We start from the raw sequence: 21,347 nt of genomic DNA, 5'->3' as shown, positions 1-21,347 counted from the left end.
CACTTGCGAGTGTTTTGCTGCCCTCTAGTTTTCTAGCTCCCACATGGGTGGCAAAATGCTGTAAAGCACAATTGAGGCAGTGAACATTTTTGAGCAATAATCACCTGACCTGCGATTGCATTGGCTGGTTCAGCATGATTACCATTATTGACTGTGGAAGGGTACTTTCCAGCATTTTTCCAACTGCAACAGCAAAAAAACACACCATGTGCCATTACCCTAAAGGGAGGAAACATAACTATAGACAGCACTGTAAATAATGAATATGCAAAAAATAACACCTGAATCTATAGAAAGCCTTTTAACTTTTTTTGGTATTGCTGGTCCTTTACTAGTTGTACAAATATCATACAATAATAGGGGTTTACATAACCCCACAAAGCTATTTTAAACCAAATGAATTCATAGTGTAATAAAGCCAATATACATGGTAGGGCCCCTTAATACAGTTGAATAAAACACCATAAGTATTAGCAAATGCATGTGGTATAACAAACAAACAAGCAGAGTAGCAAAGCTGGACTTTTCCCTAATGTAGTGTTACAGCATATATAAATAATGTAGGAAGTGACTTGTCTCACCAACTTTCTGATTGCATCTATTTATTGCAACTTTCTAGTGTGTCCTGTTTCTATTGTGCTTATTTTTTTATATAGTGTAACTGGTTCCAGTTTCGGAAAGTAGAAACATTGAACAAGCAGAGAATGTTCAGGGCAGGTTACTCCGGTCAAGGCAGCTGCGTTGTCATTTGCATAGTGGCATATATAGGCGTCCTAATGCATAAATGGCAGCTACAGCCCAGAAAGAAGTTGTTGCCATAGCAATGTGCCCTATGTGTACAACTGGTGCATACAGTTTGTGCATAGGGTACACGATTATGGTGCCGAAATATCCCAGTGCTTTAGTTACTATTTGGGTCCGGGCGACAAATCTCCGCTTCATTGGGGCGACTAATCTCCCCGAAATGCCTCACCGCCGGCTAAAACATAAATCGACGGCGGGATGGCACTTGGCTCGATTTGTTTTCCGAAATTTCCTTGTGAGGGGAAGAGATGGAGATAATTCACCCCCAAGAAGAGGAGATTTGTCGCCGGGCGACTAATTTCCCTGAATCTGCCTGTGTGCCCTGACCCTTTAGGTTTATTCTCCACCTCTTGCTAGTAACTTGGTAACTGAGAAATAAGCTACTTTTGATTCTTCACAAATAAATGAACCAACAAGGCCATATCTAGCTAAGCTCAGCAGCAAAATTTATTATATTTGGCCTCTTGCTTTTCAAGTAATTTTTTTTACCGAAAGATCTACTGCTAACTTGTTTCTGAAGGCACCTCTAACAAATGGATTGTGGAAAATTGTACCTAATGGTTCTAGCTGAAATAAATGATGCCAGAAGAAAACAATTCCTAAACCTGAACAGCTTTAAATTCTGTCTCCTCAAAATATTTTCACGTGGAAACATTAAGACAATAAATAACAAAGGAATTAATGATAAACTATTTGCCCCTTTTTCCACGCCCTTTCCGAGATGAAAGCTTTCCAGAAGGAGCGGGAGAAGTGGAGGATGCTATGTTGATCTGGCCATCCTGTATCTCCTGTCGAGTGTCTGCAGGCATGTGGTTTATTTTTTGCTGTGCCTCCAAGTAAAACATCACATCTCTCAGTTGCTCCTGCATTTCTAAGAGCTGCATGTCCTTCTGCTCACAGGTTTCCTTGCGCATAACTTCCTCGTCTCGAAGCCTGGCTTGCAGCATGCTTTGATTGGCCCTAAGGCACTTGTTCATTTCTTGCTCTTCTTTCAGCTCAGTGGAGAGCTTAGCCACTTTACTGGTCAACTGGGCACACCTTCCAATTGAAAAACACCTGATTAGGAATTCCCTTAGCAGGTAACAAACACGTAATATCATGTGATAAGCACAGCTTGGTTTGTTCTCCAGGCAGTGGCATGCTCAACATATCTAGAGAGTGTCCTTACTGATATTGTACTTTCACTTTTTTCCCTCATCAAGCGCTTTGTTTGCAGAAGAACCAAGCCCTCTTTAAAAGGAGATGTATGTCTGTCTTTAAAGGAGCAGTAACACCAAAAAATTAAAGTGTTTTAAATCAATGACAATATAATATAATGTTGCCCTGAACTGGTAAAACTGGTGTGCTTGTTTTAGAAACAGAATTATAGTTTATATAATCAAGCTGCTGTGAAGCCATTCAAGCACAGGATACACAGTAGATAACAGATAAGTTCTGAAGAATCCTATTGTTTATTACAGAGCTTATCTATTATCTACTGGGCGACCCTGTGCCTTTTCTCATTTTCCAGCTTGAATGACTGGCATTGCTGAGCAGAATCCCTGAGTTTCATTCAAGGCAGATGTTAGAATTGATATAATAGTTGCTAATATTCCACTGATGCTGCTGAGAAATGTATCAACTAAATGTAGCAAATTGTAACAGTTCAGAATCTTCTCCTGGCTTACTGAGCTGACAGACTGAAACACTAGAGACAGGAACATTAAACTTAAAGGGCACCTGTTGGGTAAAAATGTTATCCCCAAACAAAGGTGCAGGCTAATAGATCCCGCATTCCGTTTGAGGATAACAGTAGTTTAAAAAAAAAAAAGCCCCCGGCAGCGCTACGCTACCTGCAACGGGAGGGAGCTCCCGGTGCGAGCAGCCACGTCCGGTCGATTGCAATCGCATAATGAAAATGTGCCCTGAATTGCTTGTTATGCGTGTGACGTCACATGCACGTTGTGTTATGTAACAGAGACCTTGTAACAGCACACAAAGCAATCTGGCCTGATCAGTTCATGTTAGAACTTTAGCATAATATCATGTCCTCTTGCAGTCCATATCAAAATGTAGCAACTAATTGGAAGCTGTGTTTTGTCCCCATATTGGATAAAAATTGGTATTAATCAGAAACTAAGCCATTTCAGAGCTTATTTCTATTCTTGCACTACCTGTATACTGATATAATTTCTCTCTCTCACTTGCTTCTGATGAAAGGAAGAGTGTGAGGTTCTTCAAAACTACAAATTGTCATTTCAGCTTTTGCTTGGAAAAAAATGTTTTGCAAATTTTTAAACACCTGTATTATTATTATTAACATGTATTTATATAGCACCAACATATTTTGCAGCGCTGTACCTGTATGGCCACTTTTCTGTAGCTCTGTTCGTTTGGGCCAACCAGCAGTTCCTCTTCTTCAAATTGTGGTGGGCTGATGAAATGTTTTTATTAATACGGATAATTCCCACTGCACCATCATCATAGGATTATCTAAGTGCCATACATTCCCAAATTGTCCTAATTGACCAAACTGCCCAATCAAATTTGGTTATGGCCAGCTTAATGCTTGTGTTCAGAAAGAGACACAAATTGGTCTGTAGCTGAAAACTGATCAGAAACACTGACAGAGAAAACTAAATTATTGGTGGTATGTAATCCACCTACTGTATAAGTCTGTGCACACATATTAATGTATGAATGTATATATGCATGTATGTATGTAAAGGCAGTTTACACTTGTGCACAGCATATACCTATAATATTATATACTGAGCACAAGTGTAGACTGCCTTTTTAAAACTCAGTTCTGCATAACAAAATAAAAACCCTTACCTTCTTTCCACAGCTTGTTTCTCTTTGCTCAGGTCATTAAGTCTGTGCTCCAAACTGTCAAACTTATCTATGGTCTCCTTAAACTTTGCCTTCATGTTATTAATCTATAAACAGAAATATATGTTGGCTGAATTGATAAAGAGCAGCATTTTATGTTTGAAAGTATCATAACACTCAGCATGGCACTAAAGCAGCTACAGGGGAGACAAGTGCTTTTTGCATCCAATCCAATCTGCCCCAGAAGCGCAAAGCAAATACCTCCCCAGAATAGTATTAGTCATTCAATGATGCCAAATTTATTGCTACTTCATTGCATAAGTACCAAAGTGTTAGGCACCCCTGACCCAGTGAATTCAACCGTGAAGTTCTTGTAGGTGTCTTCGTAGGCGGATGGTGATTTTAAATATTTATATACAATGACAGTCAACTAGACTTACCAACGATATTATTTTTTTGTACTTTTGTCACACAAGTCGATAACTCAAAGTTGAATTTCTGTCAACTCCATTCAGTCCCATAGCTCTCTAATGTTTAATTACATACTGACAGCTACCTCATACTCAACTCTCAATATATAATTTTCTCCAGTACCCACACTTCTTTTGATCACCTACTTATTGGCTCCAGAAGGTGATTTTTGGATTTTAAGTCTAAGCTTCATTACAGTTGTAAGACCTTGCAAAAATTACTTCAGCTCCCATATACCACAAGAATTGTAGCATAGCTATACATAGCAAAGTTATACACTACACATTCCCCATCTCAGGGGCAAATTTACTAAAGGGTGAAGTGACTAACGCTAGCGAAGGAGATAAGACTATAGCGCTACTTCGCACTCTAACGCAAGGAAAATTTTTATGGACGTAACTACTTGCCTTCACCAACTCAGACCAGGCGAAGTTCAATAAAGTAGATAGGAGTTCCTTAAAAAAAAAAAATGCTTGCGACTTTTCAATTTTTCAGGGTGATAGGCTGCAAAAGATCGTAATTTTTTTTAGGGTACCCGGCTTCCCCCTTTCCTTACATATGGCACATAAACTATACCGTGGGCACATGTGTAGGGCATTATAACAACTTTATTTTATTAAGGCTGGGCTTGTGTAGTGTAATGTATTTGCTGCAACATATACGTCCATTGAAATCTAACTCCCTGCTGTATGCAAATTAGCCAACGCTAGCGCAACATCGATTTGCTTGCCGAATTAACACTAGTAAAACTTCGCCATCATTCTTTGCATTTTAGTGAATTAGCTTTGTCCTGACAAATTTTCTCCTGGCGAAGTGTGGCGATGTGAGCAAATTTCCGTAGGTTAGTGAATTTGCCCTTCAATGATTTCTCTGTGTAGCCCCTTCTCCCTACTGGGCAGGCTAAGCTTTCACTGGGAAGGAGGGCAGGGAAGAGCAGCAGATTCTGATCAGGAACCAAAGAAGATTCAACTCCTGAGGTTGGATTATTACTTCTCCACTTGCACCCCCTTGATATCTAAATCCTCCCCGTAAGAACAGACAGTGCCATGCTAATGTACTTTCTTACCTTGCCATCTCCCTCACATTAAATTATCAGACACTTATATAGCATAATGCTGCAGGCAAGTTCGGCTAAATTTACAAAAGGCTTAGCCTCTCCAAGACTTCATTGAAATCCACCTATTTTTATTTTCCAACGAAGGAAACATTGTCCTTCATGAAGGGTTAAACTTTAGCCTGTAAAATGAGGATAATGGTAATATTCAAACTTGCATATTAATACCTACTATTCTCTTGGATTTTTGTGTCAAAGAACAAATATGACAAGATGCAAATTCAACCAGGTATTTTACCTCTTCTGCTGTATCTTTTTCCAGACGCACAATTTTGTTCTCCCAATAAATGCGTTGTGAATCTAGCTGACTGGTGAGAAGGTACGAATACTAAAACAATAAAGAAATCTAAGATGAAGAAAAATAATAAAGAAAGCGTTGAACTCTATTATATATATATATATATATATATATATATATATATATATATATATATATATATAACCAAAGGAATGGTGCACTCCGTAGACAAAATTAATACCTGGGTGCCAGCATGGGAAATAAGCAGTGAAAAAGGATTGCGGCACTCACAGGGTTTTAGTGAAAAAACAAAAAATGTTTTATTATTAAGCCTCAACGTTTCGATCCCCACAGGGATCTTCGTCAGGAGCAAAAAAAGCAGTTTTTGCTCCTGACGAAGATCCCTGTGGGGGATCGAAACGTTGAGGCTTAATAAAACATTTTTTGTTTTTTCACTAAAACCCTGTGAGTGCCGCAATCCTTTTTCACTAAAGCATCAAAGAGGATAATGGTCTGATTTTAAAACATTTGAATCCTTGAGTAACATCCTTGTCTTTGCATACCATTTGACACTTTTCATAATTGAATTCATAACCAGTTTAGTAATTTTTATGCATCAATTCAGTGTTGCCCCAACATATGTTTCAATTTGCATTTATTTACCATTTTTAATATCTTAAGTTATGTCATTTTGATAACATCATATTGAAGTGTACTGGGTATATATGCATGGGGTCATGGCATTTTTATATATCTTGATAAAGGCCTACTGACCGAAAATGTTGACCATGCACTTTATTAGTGATGAGACTAGAAACATTTATTGAGTCAGTTCAAGTTTCTTACCTCTAGCTGTAGAGAATCAATCTTTTCATCCTGGCAGGTGTCTCCTTCACATTCATACTGAACTATTTTGCCATCTGTTTTGCTTGCAACCAATCGATGGACATAATTATCTGGAGTTAAAAGCATACAGATTTTTTTGGCAACTAGAGCAATACATAGGATAAAGGTAAATAAAAAAGGTATGGAATCAGTTATCCGGAAACCAGTTATTCAGAAAGCGCTGAATTACAGAAAGGCCATCTCCAGTAGACCCTATTTTATCAAAATAATCCAGTGGCCATCTCCAGTAGACCCTATTTTATCAAAATAATCCAGTTTTCAAAATGATTTTTCTCTATAATAACAAAATACAGGTATTGGACCTATTATCCACAATGCTCGGGTCCTGGGGTTTTCCGGATAACATATCTTTCCATAATTTGGATCTTTGTACCTTAAGTCTACTAGAAAATCATTTAAACATTAAATAAACCCAATAGGCTGGTGTTTGCTTCCAAAAAAGATTAATTATATCTTAGTTTAGATAAAGAATAAGGTACTGTTTTATTATTAAAAAAAAGCAAATATTTGGATTATATGGAGTCTATGGGAGATGAACATTCTTGAATTCGGACCTTTTCTTTTCCAGATAATGGACCCCATACCTGTAGTACAGGTATGGGATCGGTTATCCGGAAACCCGTTATCCAGAAAGTTCCAGTAGACCCTATTTTATCAAAATAATCCAGTTTTCAAAAAGATTTTTCTCTGTAATAACAAAATACAGGTATTGGACCTATTATCCACAATGCTCGGGTCCTGGGGTTTTCCGGATAACATATCTTTCCATAATTTGGATCTTTGTACCTTGAGTCTACTAGAAAATCATTTAAACATTAAATAAACCCAATAGGCTGGTTTTGCTTCCAATAAAGATTAATTATATCTTAGTTTAGATAAAGAATAAGGTACTGTTTTATTATTACAAAAAAAATTATTTATATATTTGGATTATATGGAGTCTATGGGAGATGAACATTCTGTAATTCGGACCTTTTCTTTTCCAGATAATGGACCCCATACCTGTAGTACCTTATACTTGAACAAACTTAGATATAATTAATCCTTATTGAAAGCAAAACCATCCTATTGGGTTTATGTAATGTTTACATGATTTTCTAGTAGATCCAAGTTACTGAAAGATCTGTTATCTGGAAAACCTCAGGTCTCGAGCATTCTGGATAACAGGTCCCATACCTGTAACTTATTGGCAAATGCCATGCAGTGTTGCCTTGTAAAGCCATAAGAGAGCTCAAGAGGTACTTTGTTCGGCAGCCTCATATTTTGAAATTAGGAGTGTCCAATAGGCTATTGAACAGTTATATTTGCTAGCACTCCATAATGAAATATAAAAGTGGTGGGAAGTGGAGGTCCGAATCCCTCTATCTGAAATTAGATTTACCTCTAACTACAGGTACCCCTGTAGTTGTTGATCTAAACCCTGAAGTTACAGGTGAGGAGGTGCCTGTAACTCAAGAGTTCCTCTGAGTCAATACATGCAAATAGTGCAAAGAATGCATTTTGATGAAAGTACCTTTAATGAAAGGGTTTTAACATGCAACGGTCTGTGGAGAAATGAGCAGCCCTGCAACTGCACTTGTGGGCTTAATGAGCCATATTATCTACATATGAATGTACAATGTTAGTATTACATAATCATACCTAATTCAATTTTCAGCAAGAAAACCATATTGTATAGTATTTGCTCTTTTTATTAAAACAGTTTGCTCACCTCCTGCATAATCCCAGACTCTGTGATTTGTCAGCTGCATTGCATAGGTGTGTTGTGTTTCTTCAAAGTGCTTGTATGCATGCCTACTAACATATCTGCCGCATCCAATGTGGCCACAGATTAAACAGATCCAGAGGTTCTGCCAGAGCAAAAAGAAATAGGAGCAGTTTATTTTATCTCAATGCCAATATTCACAAAATGAAGAACAAAAATATCCCTACTCAATACATCACTGTCAAGCGTGTTTGTTTTCCTGCAAAAAATTGACAGTACTGATATTTTCTTGGTGTTGGCCCTCTGTGTACCTGAAATGCCGAGGCTTATTTTGACTCCAAACCTGTACACTAACCTCAGCATTGGGTTTGTTCCTATAGGTTTCCCCCATGATGCATTTTAATGCAGAGAAAATAAGCTATAATAACCAGTTTAATATTATTAAAGGTGTTGTTCACCTTTAAGTTAACATTTAGTATGTCATAGAATGGCTAATTCTAAGCAACTTTTTAACTTAGCTTCATTTTTTCTTATTTAATTTTTTAAATTATTTGCATTCTTCTTCTGACTCTTTTCAGCTTCCAAATGGGGATTACTAACCCCATCTAAAGAACAAATGATCTGTAAAGATACAAATTTATAGTTATTGCTACTTTTTATTACTCATCCTAGCAGCTTCACAACTAGGTCAAGTTATTACTATGGGTGACTTAAATTATCCAGACATTGACTGGGGTAATGGGGATGCCAAGACAGAAAAAATAGTAGGTTTGTAAATTTGGTGAATGACAACTTTTTATTCCAGCTCATTCAAGAACCTACTAGGAGAACTCTCTTTTGGATCTTGTAATAACTAATAATACTGAACTCATCTCTAACATTTGTGTGGGTGAGCATTTAGGGAATAGCGATCATAACATGGTCTCCTTTGAGATTCTGTTGCTGAAGCAATTCTATAAGGGAGTAACTAAAACACTAAATTTCAGACGTGCAAACTTTGACAGTATAAGGGCATCTCTGCAACATATTAAGTGGGAAATGCTTTTTACAGGGTTAAACACAGAACATAAATGGGAAATCTTTAAAATGCTGCTTAATAAATATACGCCAGTATATTCCCCTTGTAAGCAAGGAACGTCGTTGCAAAGCAAAACCTTTTTGGTTCAATAAAAGTGTTGGTGTTGAGGTGGGTAAGAATAGACGTGCTTTTAAGGCTTTCAAGTTAGCCAGGACAGCCAAATCATTTATAAGGAGGGCAATAAATCATGCAAAAAGCTAGACTCGATATGGAAAAGGACATTTCAGAAAGCAGTAAAAATAATCCAAAATTATTTTTTAAATATGTAAATAATAAAAAAATGAAGCAGGAAGGGATGGGACCCTTAATATCAGAGGGGGGTCAGCTAGTTGATGAGAACAAAAAAAAACAGCTGAGATTCTGAACTCATATTTTTCGTCTGTCTACACAAATGAAGAACCAGTTAATAAAGGTTTCCTTCTTAATAGTCCCAATTCTAGTAATACAACCCAGGTTCTGGGTCAGATGGTATTCATGTAGCAAGTAAATTTACCTAGTTTCCCCAAAGTCTCTCCTGGTAGTCGATGCCTGGTGTTGGCTGGAGGGGTCGGCACCTCTCCCAATCTTATCTGAACAGAAAAGTAGCCGAACAACACAAGCTGGTGTAGCGGGGATCTCCCCTGCACGTTTATTAAGTCAAGTGATGTAAAGTTTCGGGGGCGTGCCCCTTCATCAGACATCATTTCGCCCTTTAGTAAATTTGCCCCATAGTATTATGATTTGCTATGAAAGTCCAGTATCTTATCCTTTATTAACCATTCAAAAAGCTTTCCTACCACTGACGTCAGACTAATTGGCCTGTAGTTTTGAGGCTGAGAACGTGATCCCTTTTTGAATAGCTGCACCACATCAGCAATTCTCAAGTCTCTCGGCACCATGCTAGACCTCAATGAATCCTGAAAAATTAAGTAAAGGGGTTTGGCAATCACAGAGCTAAGCTCGCTAAGTACCCTGGGATGAATACCATCTGATCTGAACAGAAAAGTAGCCGAACAACACAAGCTGGTGTAGCGGGGATCTCCCCTGCACGTTTATTAAGTCAAGTGATGTAACGTTTCGGGGGCGTGCCCCTTCATCAGACCAACACAGTCGTCATTTTGGTACTTCGCCGATTTACTAACAGTCGCTGGCGTAACTTCGCTAGCGAAGGAGATAGACCCTAGCGGTACTTCGCTCCCTAACGCCTGGTGAATTTGCGATCTGGCGAATGGACAGAACTGCTCAAATTCACTAAGATTCGGATTTTACTGAACATTACCTCTTGCCTTCGCCACCTGTCGAAGAGCAATAGAGTAGATAGGAGTTCCTAAAAAAATTGTTGAAAATTTTTCTAAGTCCCAAAAAACGCTAGCCTTTTCCTTTTTCAGGGTGATAGAATGAAAAAGAGTGTTACATTTTTTTGGGGTAACCGGCTTTCCCCCTACATTTTCCTAATATATAGCACAAACTATACACTGGGCTCATATGTAGGGAAATAGAACAACTTTATTTTATTCTATTAAGGTTTCCCAGGATTGTGCAGTGTAATGTTTTTGCTGCAACATATACGTCCATTGAACCTAACTTCCCGCCGTATGCAAATTAGGCAACGCAAGCACAACTTTGCTTCGCTTGGCGCAGTAACGATATCGGAACTTCGCCAGCATTCGGCGCCCTGGATGCAACTTTGATTTTAGTGAATTAGTGTTGTCCTGGCGAATCTACGCCTGGAAAAGTGTTGCGCAGTGAGGGAAGCCAACGCTGGCGAATTTTCGGAGGTTAGTGAATTTACCCCTATGAGTCTGTGCCAATATGGTTTTATGCGTAACAGATCTTGCCAGACTAACTCATATTTCTTTTTCGATTCCGGGATGGCAATGGATGTAATTAACTTAGACTTTGCTAAAGCATTTGATACAGTGCCACACAGAAGGTTGCTAATTAAATTAAGGAATGTTGGCCTGGAACATAGTATTTGTACATGGATAGAGAACTACCTAAAACATAGACTACAAAGAGTTGTTGTAAATAGAACATTTTCTAATTGGACCAGTGTTGTTAGTGGAGTACCGCAGGGCTCTGTACTAGGTCCCTTGCTTTTCAACTTGTTTATTAATGACCTGGAGATGGGCATTGAAAGTACGGTTTCTATTTTTGCAGATGATACTAAATTGTGCAGAACTATAAGTTCCATGCAGGATGCTGCCACTTTGAAGAGTGATTTGAAGTTGGAAAACTGGGCTGTAAACTGGAAAATGTGTAAGGATCAGCCCGGGACTCGAACCTTTATTTCCCAGATTCTGGACATTGTGTGTTCTTTTGAGCCACTGGGGGCTCTTTGAGGCTGATCCTTACCCTTGTGTGTCTTGTGTTTCATGTACCTGTCAGTTTCTAGTGTGTTCCTCCCCATTCTCCACCCACCTCGTTTACCCTCATGTGTTTCCCATTCCCAATTACCGTCCCTTTATTAACCCCGCCCTGAGCTTTGCTCAGGGCTGAGTCATTAATTTTAATCGTATCCTGTATCTGGTCGCTGTATCTTGTTCCAGTGATTCCTTACCTGTATCCCAAGCTCCTGGATTCCAAGCTCCTGTGTTGCCTTGTTCCAGCATTGTTTCCTTATCCTCACCTTCCTGGTAATTACCTTATTTTGAACTGTTCCTGTGTTATTTGCAAGCTCCAAGTAAACCTGCTTTATTTTCACCATGTCTGCCTCCCTTACCATCTATGGGTACACCCCTGGGCTTCCGCCATATCCTCTCCCAATGGAATGGCTATCCACTATCACAGCGGTTCCACGCTGTAACCCTTACAGAATGACTCAGCCAAACAAGAAGCCCTTGGGAAAGCCCTCCATGCTTTCTTGTCCCGATGTGGAACTACAACTCCCTTGGGGTGGGGAGAATGAGGCAAAAGTCAGCTCCCATTTCTGTGATGATGTCTATCAGGATTTTCTCTCTGACGATGACTGGGAGGATTCAGTCTTCGATGTGGGCTGGGAAGATTCAGATTCGAGCGAAGATGAGCTACAAACTGCTATCTGGCCTGTGTCTGGTCGTCCACCTCCAGTTTCTTGGCCTTTGAAATCCCCACCGCTGTCTGCTCCTGTTCCAGGGCCAGCTATGCCTCTGCAGTCTGCTCCTGTTCCAGGGCCAGCTATGCCTCTGCAGTCTGCTCCTGTTCCAGGGCCAGCTATGCCTCTGCAGTCTGCTCCTGTTCCAGGGCCAGCTATGCCTCTGCAGTCTGCTCCTGTTCCAGGGCCAGCTATGCCTCTGCAGTCTGCTCCTGTTCCAGGGCCAGCTATGCCTCTGCAGTCTGCTCCTGTTCCAGGGCCAGCTATGCCTCTGCAGTCTGCTCCTGTTCCAGGGCCAGCTATGCCTCTGCAGTCTGCTCCTGTTCCAGGGCCAGCTATGCCTCTGCAGTCTGCTCCTGTTCCAGGGCCAGCTATGCCTCTGCAGTCTGCTCCTGTTCCAGCACCAGCCATCCCTCCGCAGTCTATTCCTGGGCCCTCTACCCCACAGCGGTCTGCTTCAGTTCCCGGTCCTGCTACCCCTCTGCAACAGCTACCTCCAGTCCTGGCCCAGCTTCTGCCTTGTCCTGTGCCCCCAGAAGAGGGGCTTCTGCCTTGTCCTGTGCCCCCAGAAGAGGGGCTTCTGCCTTGTCCTGTGCCCCCAGAAGAGGGGCTTCTGCCTTGTCCTGTGCCCCCAGAAGAGGGGCTTCTGCCTTGTCCTGTGCCCCCAGAAGAGGGGCTTCTGTCATGTTCTGTGCCTCCCAAAATGGGGCTTCTGCCGTGCCTAGTACCCCCAAGAGAGGAGGCTTCGCAGCAGCATCGGCTACCCAAGTGTCCAGCTGGACCTTCCCGACGACTGGCTCCCAACTGGCTGTCTGCTGTGCCGGCTTCCCAGCCTGTCCTGTCTGCTGTGCCGGCTTCCCAGCCTGTCCTGTCTGCTGTGCCGGCTTCCCAGCCTGTCCTGTCTGCTGTGCCGGCTTCCCAGCCTGTCCTGTCTGCTGTGCCGGCTTCCCAGCCTGTCCTGTCTGCTGTGCCGGCTTCTCAGCAGCTGCCTCCAGTGCCGGTCCCCCAGCAGCTGCCTCTTGTTCCAGTGCTGGCTCCCCGAAAGCTGCCTCCTGTTCCAGTGCCGGTCCCCCAGCAGCTGCCTCTTGTTCCAATGCCAGACCCCCAGCAGCTGCCTCCTGTGCCGGCTCTCCGAAAGCTGCCTGCTCCTGTGCCGGCTCCCCGAAAGCTGCCTCCTGTTCCAGTGCCGGTCCTCCAGCAGCTGCCTCCTGTTCCAGTGTTGGTCCTCCAGCAGCTGCCTCCTGCTCCAGTGCCGGCTCCCCGAAAGCAGCCTCCTGCTCCAGTGCCGGCTCCCCGAAAGCAGTCTCTTGCTCCAGTGCCGGTCCCCCAGCAGCTGCCTCTTGTTCCAATGCCAGACCCCCAGCAGCTGCCTCCTGTGCCGGCTCTCCGAAAGCTGCCTGCTCCTGTGCCGGCTCCCCGAAAGCTGCCTCTTGTTCCAGTGCCGGTCCTCCAGCAGCTGCCTCCTGTTCCAGTGTTAGTCTTCCAGCAGCTGCCTCCTGCTCCAGTGCCGGCTCCCCGAAAGCAGTCTCTTGCTCCAGTGCCGGTCCCCCAGCAGCTGCCTCTTGTTCCAATGCCAGGCCCCCAGCAGCTGCCTCCTGTGCCGGCTCTCCGAAAGCTTCCTGTGCCGGCTCCCCGAAAGCTGTCTCTGTCAATTTCCATGTCTCCCATTACGTTTTCAGCTCCAGTTCCTACAGTCCAGTCTGCAACTCCTGTGCCAGCGGTCCTGTCTGCAGCTCCTGTATCTGCAGCTCCTGTGCCAGCGGTCCCGCCTGCAGCTCCTGTGCCAGCGGTCCCGCCTGCAGCTCCTGTGCCAGCGGTCCCGCCTGCAGCTCCTGTGCCAGCGGTCCCGCCTGCAGCTCCTGTGCCAGTGGTCCCGCCTGCAGCTCCTGTGCCAGTGGTCCCGCCTGCAGCTCCTGTGCCAGTGGTCCCGCCTGCAGCTCCTGTGCCAGTGGTCCCGCCTGCAGCTCCTGTGCCAGTGGTCCCGCCTGCAGCTCCTGTGCCAGTGGTCCCGCCTGCAGCTCCTGTGCCAGCAGCCTTGCCGGTTCCAGCCTCTGTGCCAGCAGCCTTGCCGCTTCCAGCCTCTGTGCCAGCAGCCTTGCCGCTTCCAGCCTCTGTGCCAACAGCCTTGCTGGGTTCAGCCAGTGAGGACCTGTGTACCATGGCCTCTGGGCCCACGGACAAATCTACTTCTAGACCTGCCATTCCTGCTGCAGGATCTGATAGTTCTGGTGCTCCAGAGTCTACCAGTCTTGTTGCTATTCGTGGTGGTCTTCCTGTTGTCCTGGGCAATCCGCCACCTGTAATGGGTGCCTCTGCTGGTCCGCCACCTGTAATGGGTGCCTCTGCTGGTCCGCCACCTGTAATGGGTGCCTCTGCTGGTCCGCCACCTGTAATGGGTGCCTCTGCTGGTCCGCCACCTGTAATGGGTGCCTCTGCTGGTCCGCCACCTGTAATGGGTGCCTCTGCTGGTCCGCCACCTGTAATGGGTGCCTCTGCTGGTCCGCCACCTGTAATGGGTGCCTCTGCCGGTCCGCCGCCTGTAATGGGTGCCTTGGCTGGTTCTTCTGCTATGCAGGCTGACTCTGGCCATCCATCTGATCTGGCTCCTGACCCTGGCGACTTCTCTGATCTGGCTCCTGACTCTGGCGACTTCTCTGATCTGGCTTCCGATCCTGGCGGCTCTCCAGCCTTTGACCCTGGCGGCTCTCCAGCCTTTGACCCTGGCAAACTTTTGTCCCCATCTCCAGTCATTGGACTAAAAAGGATGGGTGTCTTTCGTTTGGGTCGCCCGGAGGTCGACCCTTAAGGAGGGGGTACTGTAAGGATCAGCCCGGGACTCGAACCTTTATTTCCCAGATTCTGGACATTGTGTGTTCTTTTGAGCCACTGGGGGCTCTTTGAGGCTGATCCTTACCCTTGTGTGTCTTGTGTTTCATGTACCTGTCAGTTTCTAGTGTGTTCCTCCCCATTCTCCACCCACCTCGTTTACCCTCATGTGTTTCCCATTCCCAATTACCGTCCCTTTATTAACCCCGCCCTGAGCTTTGCTCAGGGCTGAGTCATTAATTGTAATCGTATCCTGTATCTTGTTCCAGCGATTCCTTACCTGTATCCCAAGCTCCTGGATTCCAAGCTCCTGTGTTGCCTTGTTCCAGCAGTTTCCTTATCCTCACCTTCCTGGTAATTACCTTATTTTGAACTGTTCCTGTGTTATTTGCAAGCTCCAAGTAAACCTGCTTTATTTTCACCATGTCTGCCTCCCTTACCATCTATGGGTACACCCCTGGGCTTCCGCCATATCCTCTCCCAATGGAATGGCTATCCACTATCACAGCGGTTCCACGCTGTAACCCTTACAAAATGAAGTTCAATGTTGATAAATGCAGGTTATGCACTTTGGCAAAAATAATATAAATGCAAGTTATACACTAAATGGCAGTTTCCTTAACTGAGAAGGATCTAGGGTTTTTTGTAGATAACAAGTTGTCTAATTTTGGGCAGTGTTATTCTGTGGCTACTAAAGCAAATAAAGTTCTGTCTTGCATAAAAAAGGGCATTAACTCAAGGGATGAAAACATAATTAAGTTTCTTTATAGGTCCCTGGTGAGGCCTCATCTGGAGTATGCAGTGCAGTTTTGGACTCCAGTCCTTAAGAAGGATATAAATGAGCTGGAGAGAGTGCAGAGACGTGCAACTAAACTGGTTAGAGGGATGGAAGACTTAAATTATGAGGGTAGACTGTCAAGGTTGGGGTTGTTTTCTCTGGAAAAAATGTGCTTGAGAGGGGACATAATTACACATTACAAGTACATTAGAGGACATTATAGACAAATAGCAGGGGACCTTTTTACCCATAAAGAGAATCACCGTACCAGAGGCCTCCCCTTTAGACTAGAAGAAAAGAACTTTAATTTGAAGCAACGTAGGTGGTTCTTCACAGTGAGGTTGTGGAATGCACTGCCGGGTGTTATTGTGATGACTGATTCTGTTAATGCTTTAAGAGTGGCTTGGATGATTTATTGGACAGACATAATATCATACAATGTAACTATCTTTCTATTCTGGTCCTCTCCTATTCATATTCCAGTCTCAATTCATGGTTGCTAGGGATTGCTGAAATTGTAAACTGGAGAACTGCTGAATAAGAAGCTAAATAACTCAAAAGCTATAAACAATAAAAAAACATTTGCAAATTGTCTCAGAATATCAGTCCTTACATCATACTAAAAGTTATCTCAAAGGCGAACAATCCCTTTAAGGAAGGAACTTAAGCTAGCCAAAAGTAGTAACTATTACATCATGCAGTTACAGACATAAGAAATATAAATATAGAACACAACCGTTAAAGATATAGAAGAGCGCTCTCACTCCTAGGGGCAAATTTACTAAAGGGTGAAGTGGCTAACGCTAGCGAAAATTCGTCAGTGTGACGTCATTTTGCCAGTTCGCCAATTTACTAACGGGTGCTGGCGTGAATTTGATAGCAAAGTGGACCTACTCTAGTGCTTCGTACCTTTGTGCCAGGCAAAGTTGCGCTCTGGTGAAGGGATGTAACTAAGATAATTCACTAAGTTGCGGATTTTCGTGAACGTTACCTCTTGCGGCAGACTTTACTTCACCACCTCAGACCAGGCGAAGTGCAAAAGAGTAGATAGGGATGGTCCAAAAAAAGTTGATATTTTTTCTAAGTCCCAAAAAACACTGGCGTCTTACTTTTTATAGGGTGATAGGCTGAAAAACATCACATTTTTTTTTTTTAGGGTACCCTCATTCCCTCCTACATTTGATAACATAGGGCACCTAAACTATACTGTGGGCACATGTGTAGGGCATTAGAACACATTTATGAAGGTTCCCTGGCCTTGTGTAGTGTAGTGTAATGTGTTTGCAGCTGCACAGTGTCGGACTGACCCCCTCTCCCAAACAGTTTTTCGGAAAAACTATTTCGGAGCATCGCAGCGCCATTTGCACACGCGCGCCTAGCGCCGTTTGCACATGCGCGCTTAGTGATTTTTTGCGCATGCGCGATGCGCCGCCTGACGGAGTATGCTGATCGGCGTTACGGTTCAAAGTAGGTAGCGGGGGCCAGAGGGGGGCCCTGGACAGCGGTCCCGGTGGGCCCCGGGCCCCCCAGTCCGACCCTGCAGCTGCATATACGGCCATTGTACTTTAACTTAACGGCGCATGCAAATTTGCCATTGCTAGCATAACTTTGAACCGCTGATCGTAACATTGAATCTACGCCTGCTGAAGTGCGGCGATGCCAACGCTGGCACAACTTGGAAGGTAAGTAAATATGCCCCCTAGGCACTATTTGTAAAATCATCTTTTCTTTTCAATATAAAGAACATACAGAGTAAATGAAGATCGCAGCATTTCAAATGTCAACTTACTTCCTGAACACCACATTCAAAGCATTTGTTTTCCTCTACTGGCTCAGGAGTTTGGCAGTATCTACACACAGGGCATCTGTAATACAGAGAAGACACTTACATTGCGCCTTGCTAGCATTTATAGAATCTATCATATCTTAACTGCTTTTTACAATAATTTAGTTTCCTATGCTTATAATCTAGTGGACAGTTAAAGAAGAAAGAACTAAACTGTAAAAATGAATATGGCTAGAAATGCTGTGTTTAATATGATCATTTTACTGTAGAGGTTCATCAGCTCAAAATATTAATCATCCATGTCTTCAAATATGCCCAAAACAGCTCCCCATCTTGTTTCATATTAGGACATCACTGGCACTGCACTTACTTAGTGTGCTCCACTTCTCCATTTCTCAAAAGAGCAAACATGTTTTGTTATATTTAATTTTGCATATCTGACATGGGGCTAGACATATTGTCAGTTTTCCAGCTGCCCCCAGTCATGTGACTTGATAAACTGATAAACTTCAGTCACTCTTTACTGCAAGTTGAAGTGATATCACCCCCTCCCCCCCCATCAGCCCAACAACGGAACAATGAGGTAACCAGATAGCAACTCATTCACAAATTAAATTCTTGAATTGAGCAACAATTCAGTAGTACGTGACCTGGAAATTTACCAAAAGAATATCTCCACAACCACAAGGGCACACCAAACTGAAAAATATTTACAAAAAAGGGATTTATACTCTTTGAACCGGCTAGATCCTATTCAAATATTTCCATCAACATGCATATAAATAAAATGGTAATGTTTATTAGCAACCGTGCCAATGAATCAAAATATATATATATATATATATATTTTTTTTATAACTGTGTAATTTATGAATTTACGAATACATTTCTTTAAACCTTAGATTATTTCAAAACCTTCAAATGGTCATCTTAAATTACAACTACTTATCTTTGTCAGTGTTAGTATATAAAATGAAACTTTCTGTGTATATCACCTTATAATACACAAAAGCCATGAATATCCTGTAAATTATATCCTTATAAACGGTGAGTAGTGATGTCATCAGTTATAAACGGTGACTAGTGATGTAATTTCTGTCACATGACTCACTAAAATTTGTGTATTATAATTAATAAAGTACCCCCAGTTGTAAATATGAGGATATTATAAGTTACCTCGGAGTTCCATGACCTGTATAAAAACACTCGGCCTTCGGCCTCGTGTTTTTATAGGGTCATGAAACTCCTCGGTAACTTATAATATCCTTATATTTTACAAGAGGGGGTACTTTATTCAATATATATACATGGTTATCACAACAGTAAGTAGTATAATGCAGAACCATATATAATATACTTACGTGGTGTCCTCCCAACGTTGCAAACACTGGCTATGAAAGCTGTGGTTGCAAAGTGTTGTCAGAATTCCATTCACTGATTCATCCATTCGCTCCAAGCACACAGTACATTTAGGAAGCTCAGTCAAATCCATTACTGGGAGGCTGGCACCCTGTAAATCAAAGCCAGTTAACTGAAATCATTCTTTATAGCATTATAATATATGTTCAATCTTTAAACGTGAAAGCTAAAAATGGATTAAACGAGTTGGATCTTTAACATTATAGTACTTCTGCATGGAAATTCACTGTTGAGTTACAAGGAATTTGCAATGCAGACGCTTTGAACAGGATGGATAAAACTGATTTAGAATGTCATTTTTAATCAGGATGAATTATGTCTTTGACCATTATGTTGTTAAATTTACCTCTGAAGGAGCATTTGCAAATTGAGGCAAATATTGTTCCATCAATGTCAAATAACTATAGACAGAAACCGTCTATTTTGACTTATTTAAAGGTAACACCAAAAAATTAAAGTGTTTTAAAGTAAAATAAAAATATAATACAGTGTTGCCTTGCACTGATAAAACTGTTGTGTTTGCTTCAGAAACATTACTATTGTTTATATAAATAAGCTGCTGTGTAGCAATGGGGGCAGTCATTCCAAGGAGAAAAGACTCAGGTTACACATCAGATAGCAGGTAAGCTCTGTAGAACATAATGGTGTTATCTGTTATCCACTATTTAACCTGTGCCATATAGCCTTTTTTCAATTTCCACCATTGCTACACAGCAACTTGTTAATATGAACTACAGTAGTGTTTCTGAAGTAAACAGATCAGTTTTACCAGTGCATGGGAATATTACATGACATTTTCATTACTTTAAAACACTTTAATTTGTTGGTGTTACTGTTCCTTTATTACTACTTCATTGGCCACTTTAATTACGGTGTTAGATTCTGGAACCAAAATTTAAAGCATAACTGCAAATCTCCACATAAATGTAAAACAGTATCGTTGTATCCTTTATTTTATTTAAAGATATTAGCTTTTTGACATTGTAAGAAAATTAACATGCAAATTGGTGTTTCTTGAACAATTTACAGTTCGGTTCCATAGCTTTTTGGTTTACAGGATAAACGTTTGTATGGTAGCAAGGTCTGGCACTGAAAAAATAAATAACCACCGTCTGAATGGGATGTTGTACAACTAAAATTACAATAATGAGAGATATTCAAAAGGCAAATGATTTAAGAAAATGAATAGCAATTGCAAATTGCTCATACTATCAGTGTCTGTATTTCAGTAAATGTTTGTACCCTGATTTCTGACAATTTGGTTATAACAGGGAATAACAGGGGCTGCTGTTAGATACTATATTGGACAAAGGACAGTTTTACTTGGGAACCTGTACAGCAGCTTTATTCATGACTGTAAAGTAAAATAATTTACATGGCTTTAAGTCACCCATTTAGTCAATCGAAGGACACACAACCAAAAAATATCAGATAGTTCTAGCTCCTAGACAGAGCATAAAATTGTGCAGGTACCAATTGTAAAGTGCTGAATTTTTAAATTGTAATCTCTTTTGGGCAGAGCCCTCTTTACCTTTTGTATTAATTATTGATTGTTTTGTATGTAATCTTGTATGTTCAATGTGTACACCCATATACTGTACAGCTAGTATCACATTATCAAACAGGACATGAGAAATTTAAATGTACTCACGTCTTCAGATTTTAACACCTCTGCTCTTTCAACATACACCAACTGGCAAACATCTTCTTCAATAGAATTAAACTGGCGACCATTGTTTGCCATATAAAAACCATCAGCATCAGCCTGAAGGAAAAATGGACATATTATAGGAATAGGAGATTTTGTACACGCAGTGGTTCAGGTGAAAGCTGGAAGTGGTAACTGATAAGAGTCTGACACAAGTGAAGCATTAACAGGAACCGACAGCTGTTTGTATTCAACCTCTCAGGTCATCTGACTTGCTCAGCACACAACTATACCCCTTTCACATGCACAATGTTATACTAGATCAATCTTTTATGCAGAACAGCTAGCCACATGGAAAGAAACTTTTGTTGCTTACGAAAACATGTGAATGGAGAATTCCCAGTGAAAACTGGTTATGTAGCCACACTCATGTCTTCAAACTTCTATATTATAGGTGGAATATACTAGATTAATCAAGTTCATAATGCAGCTAGTGTAAAAGGCAGCTAGCAGTGGCCTGTGTTGGACCAGGTTTTGGGCATCATATTGCATAACTGGAGTGCTGAAATGAGTAAATTACAATCACAATTACAGTTAGTTATGCACAGAAAGTTCATGCTATGCATATAGATTAAGTACAATGAAATTATGTAGCAGTCAATAACACAAACATAGTAAAAAATGCAATTTCAAGTGATTTGCAGCTTTGGA

At 41.8% G+C, this 21,347-nt stretch overlaps 1 protein-coding gene across 2 annotated transcripts in view; it reads right to left on the bottom strand.

The window, feature by feature from the left end:
* Positions 1-306: 306 nt before the first annotated feature.
* Positions 307-21,347, bottom strand: part of brap.S (BRCA1 associated protein S homeolog) — a 28,320-nt gene continuing 7,279 nt past the window's right edge. The window contains exons 5-13 of one of the 2 annotated variants that reach the window (XM_041574015.1): positions 20,640-20,753; positions 18,931-19,079; positions 17,573-17,648; positions 8,056-8,194; positions 6,285-6,394; positions 5,439-5,528; positions 3,619-3,722; positions 3,145-3,217; positions 1,670-1,842 (exon numbers count right to left, since the gene is read on the bottom strand). In XM_041574015.1, coding sequence (XP_041429949.1) covers positions 1,822-1,842; positions 3,145-3,217; positions 3,619-3,722; positions 5,439-5,528; positions 6,285-6,394; positions 8,056-8,194; positions 17,573-17,648; positions 18,931-19,079; positions 20,640-20,753 — 876 coding nt within the window. In that variant the 3' untranslated portion in view covers positions 1,670-1,821. 2 annotated transcript variants of the gene reach the window in all.

The sequence above is a fragment of the Xenopus laevis genome, chromosome 1S (genome assembly GCF_017654675.1).
Source record: "Xenopus laevis strain J_2021 chromosome 1S, Xenopus_laevis_v10.1, whole genome shotgun sequence".
NCBI lineage: Eukaryota > Metazoa > Chordata > Amphibia > Anura > Pipidae > Xenopus > Xenopus laevis.
The sequence above is the reverse complement of the archived record's forward strand: the minus strand, read 5'-3'. Positions and strand labels throughout refer to the sequence as shown.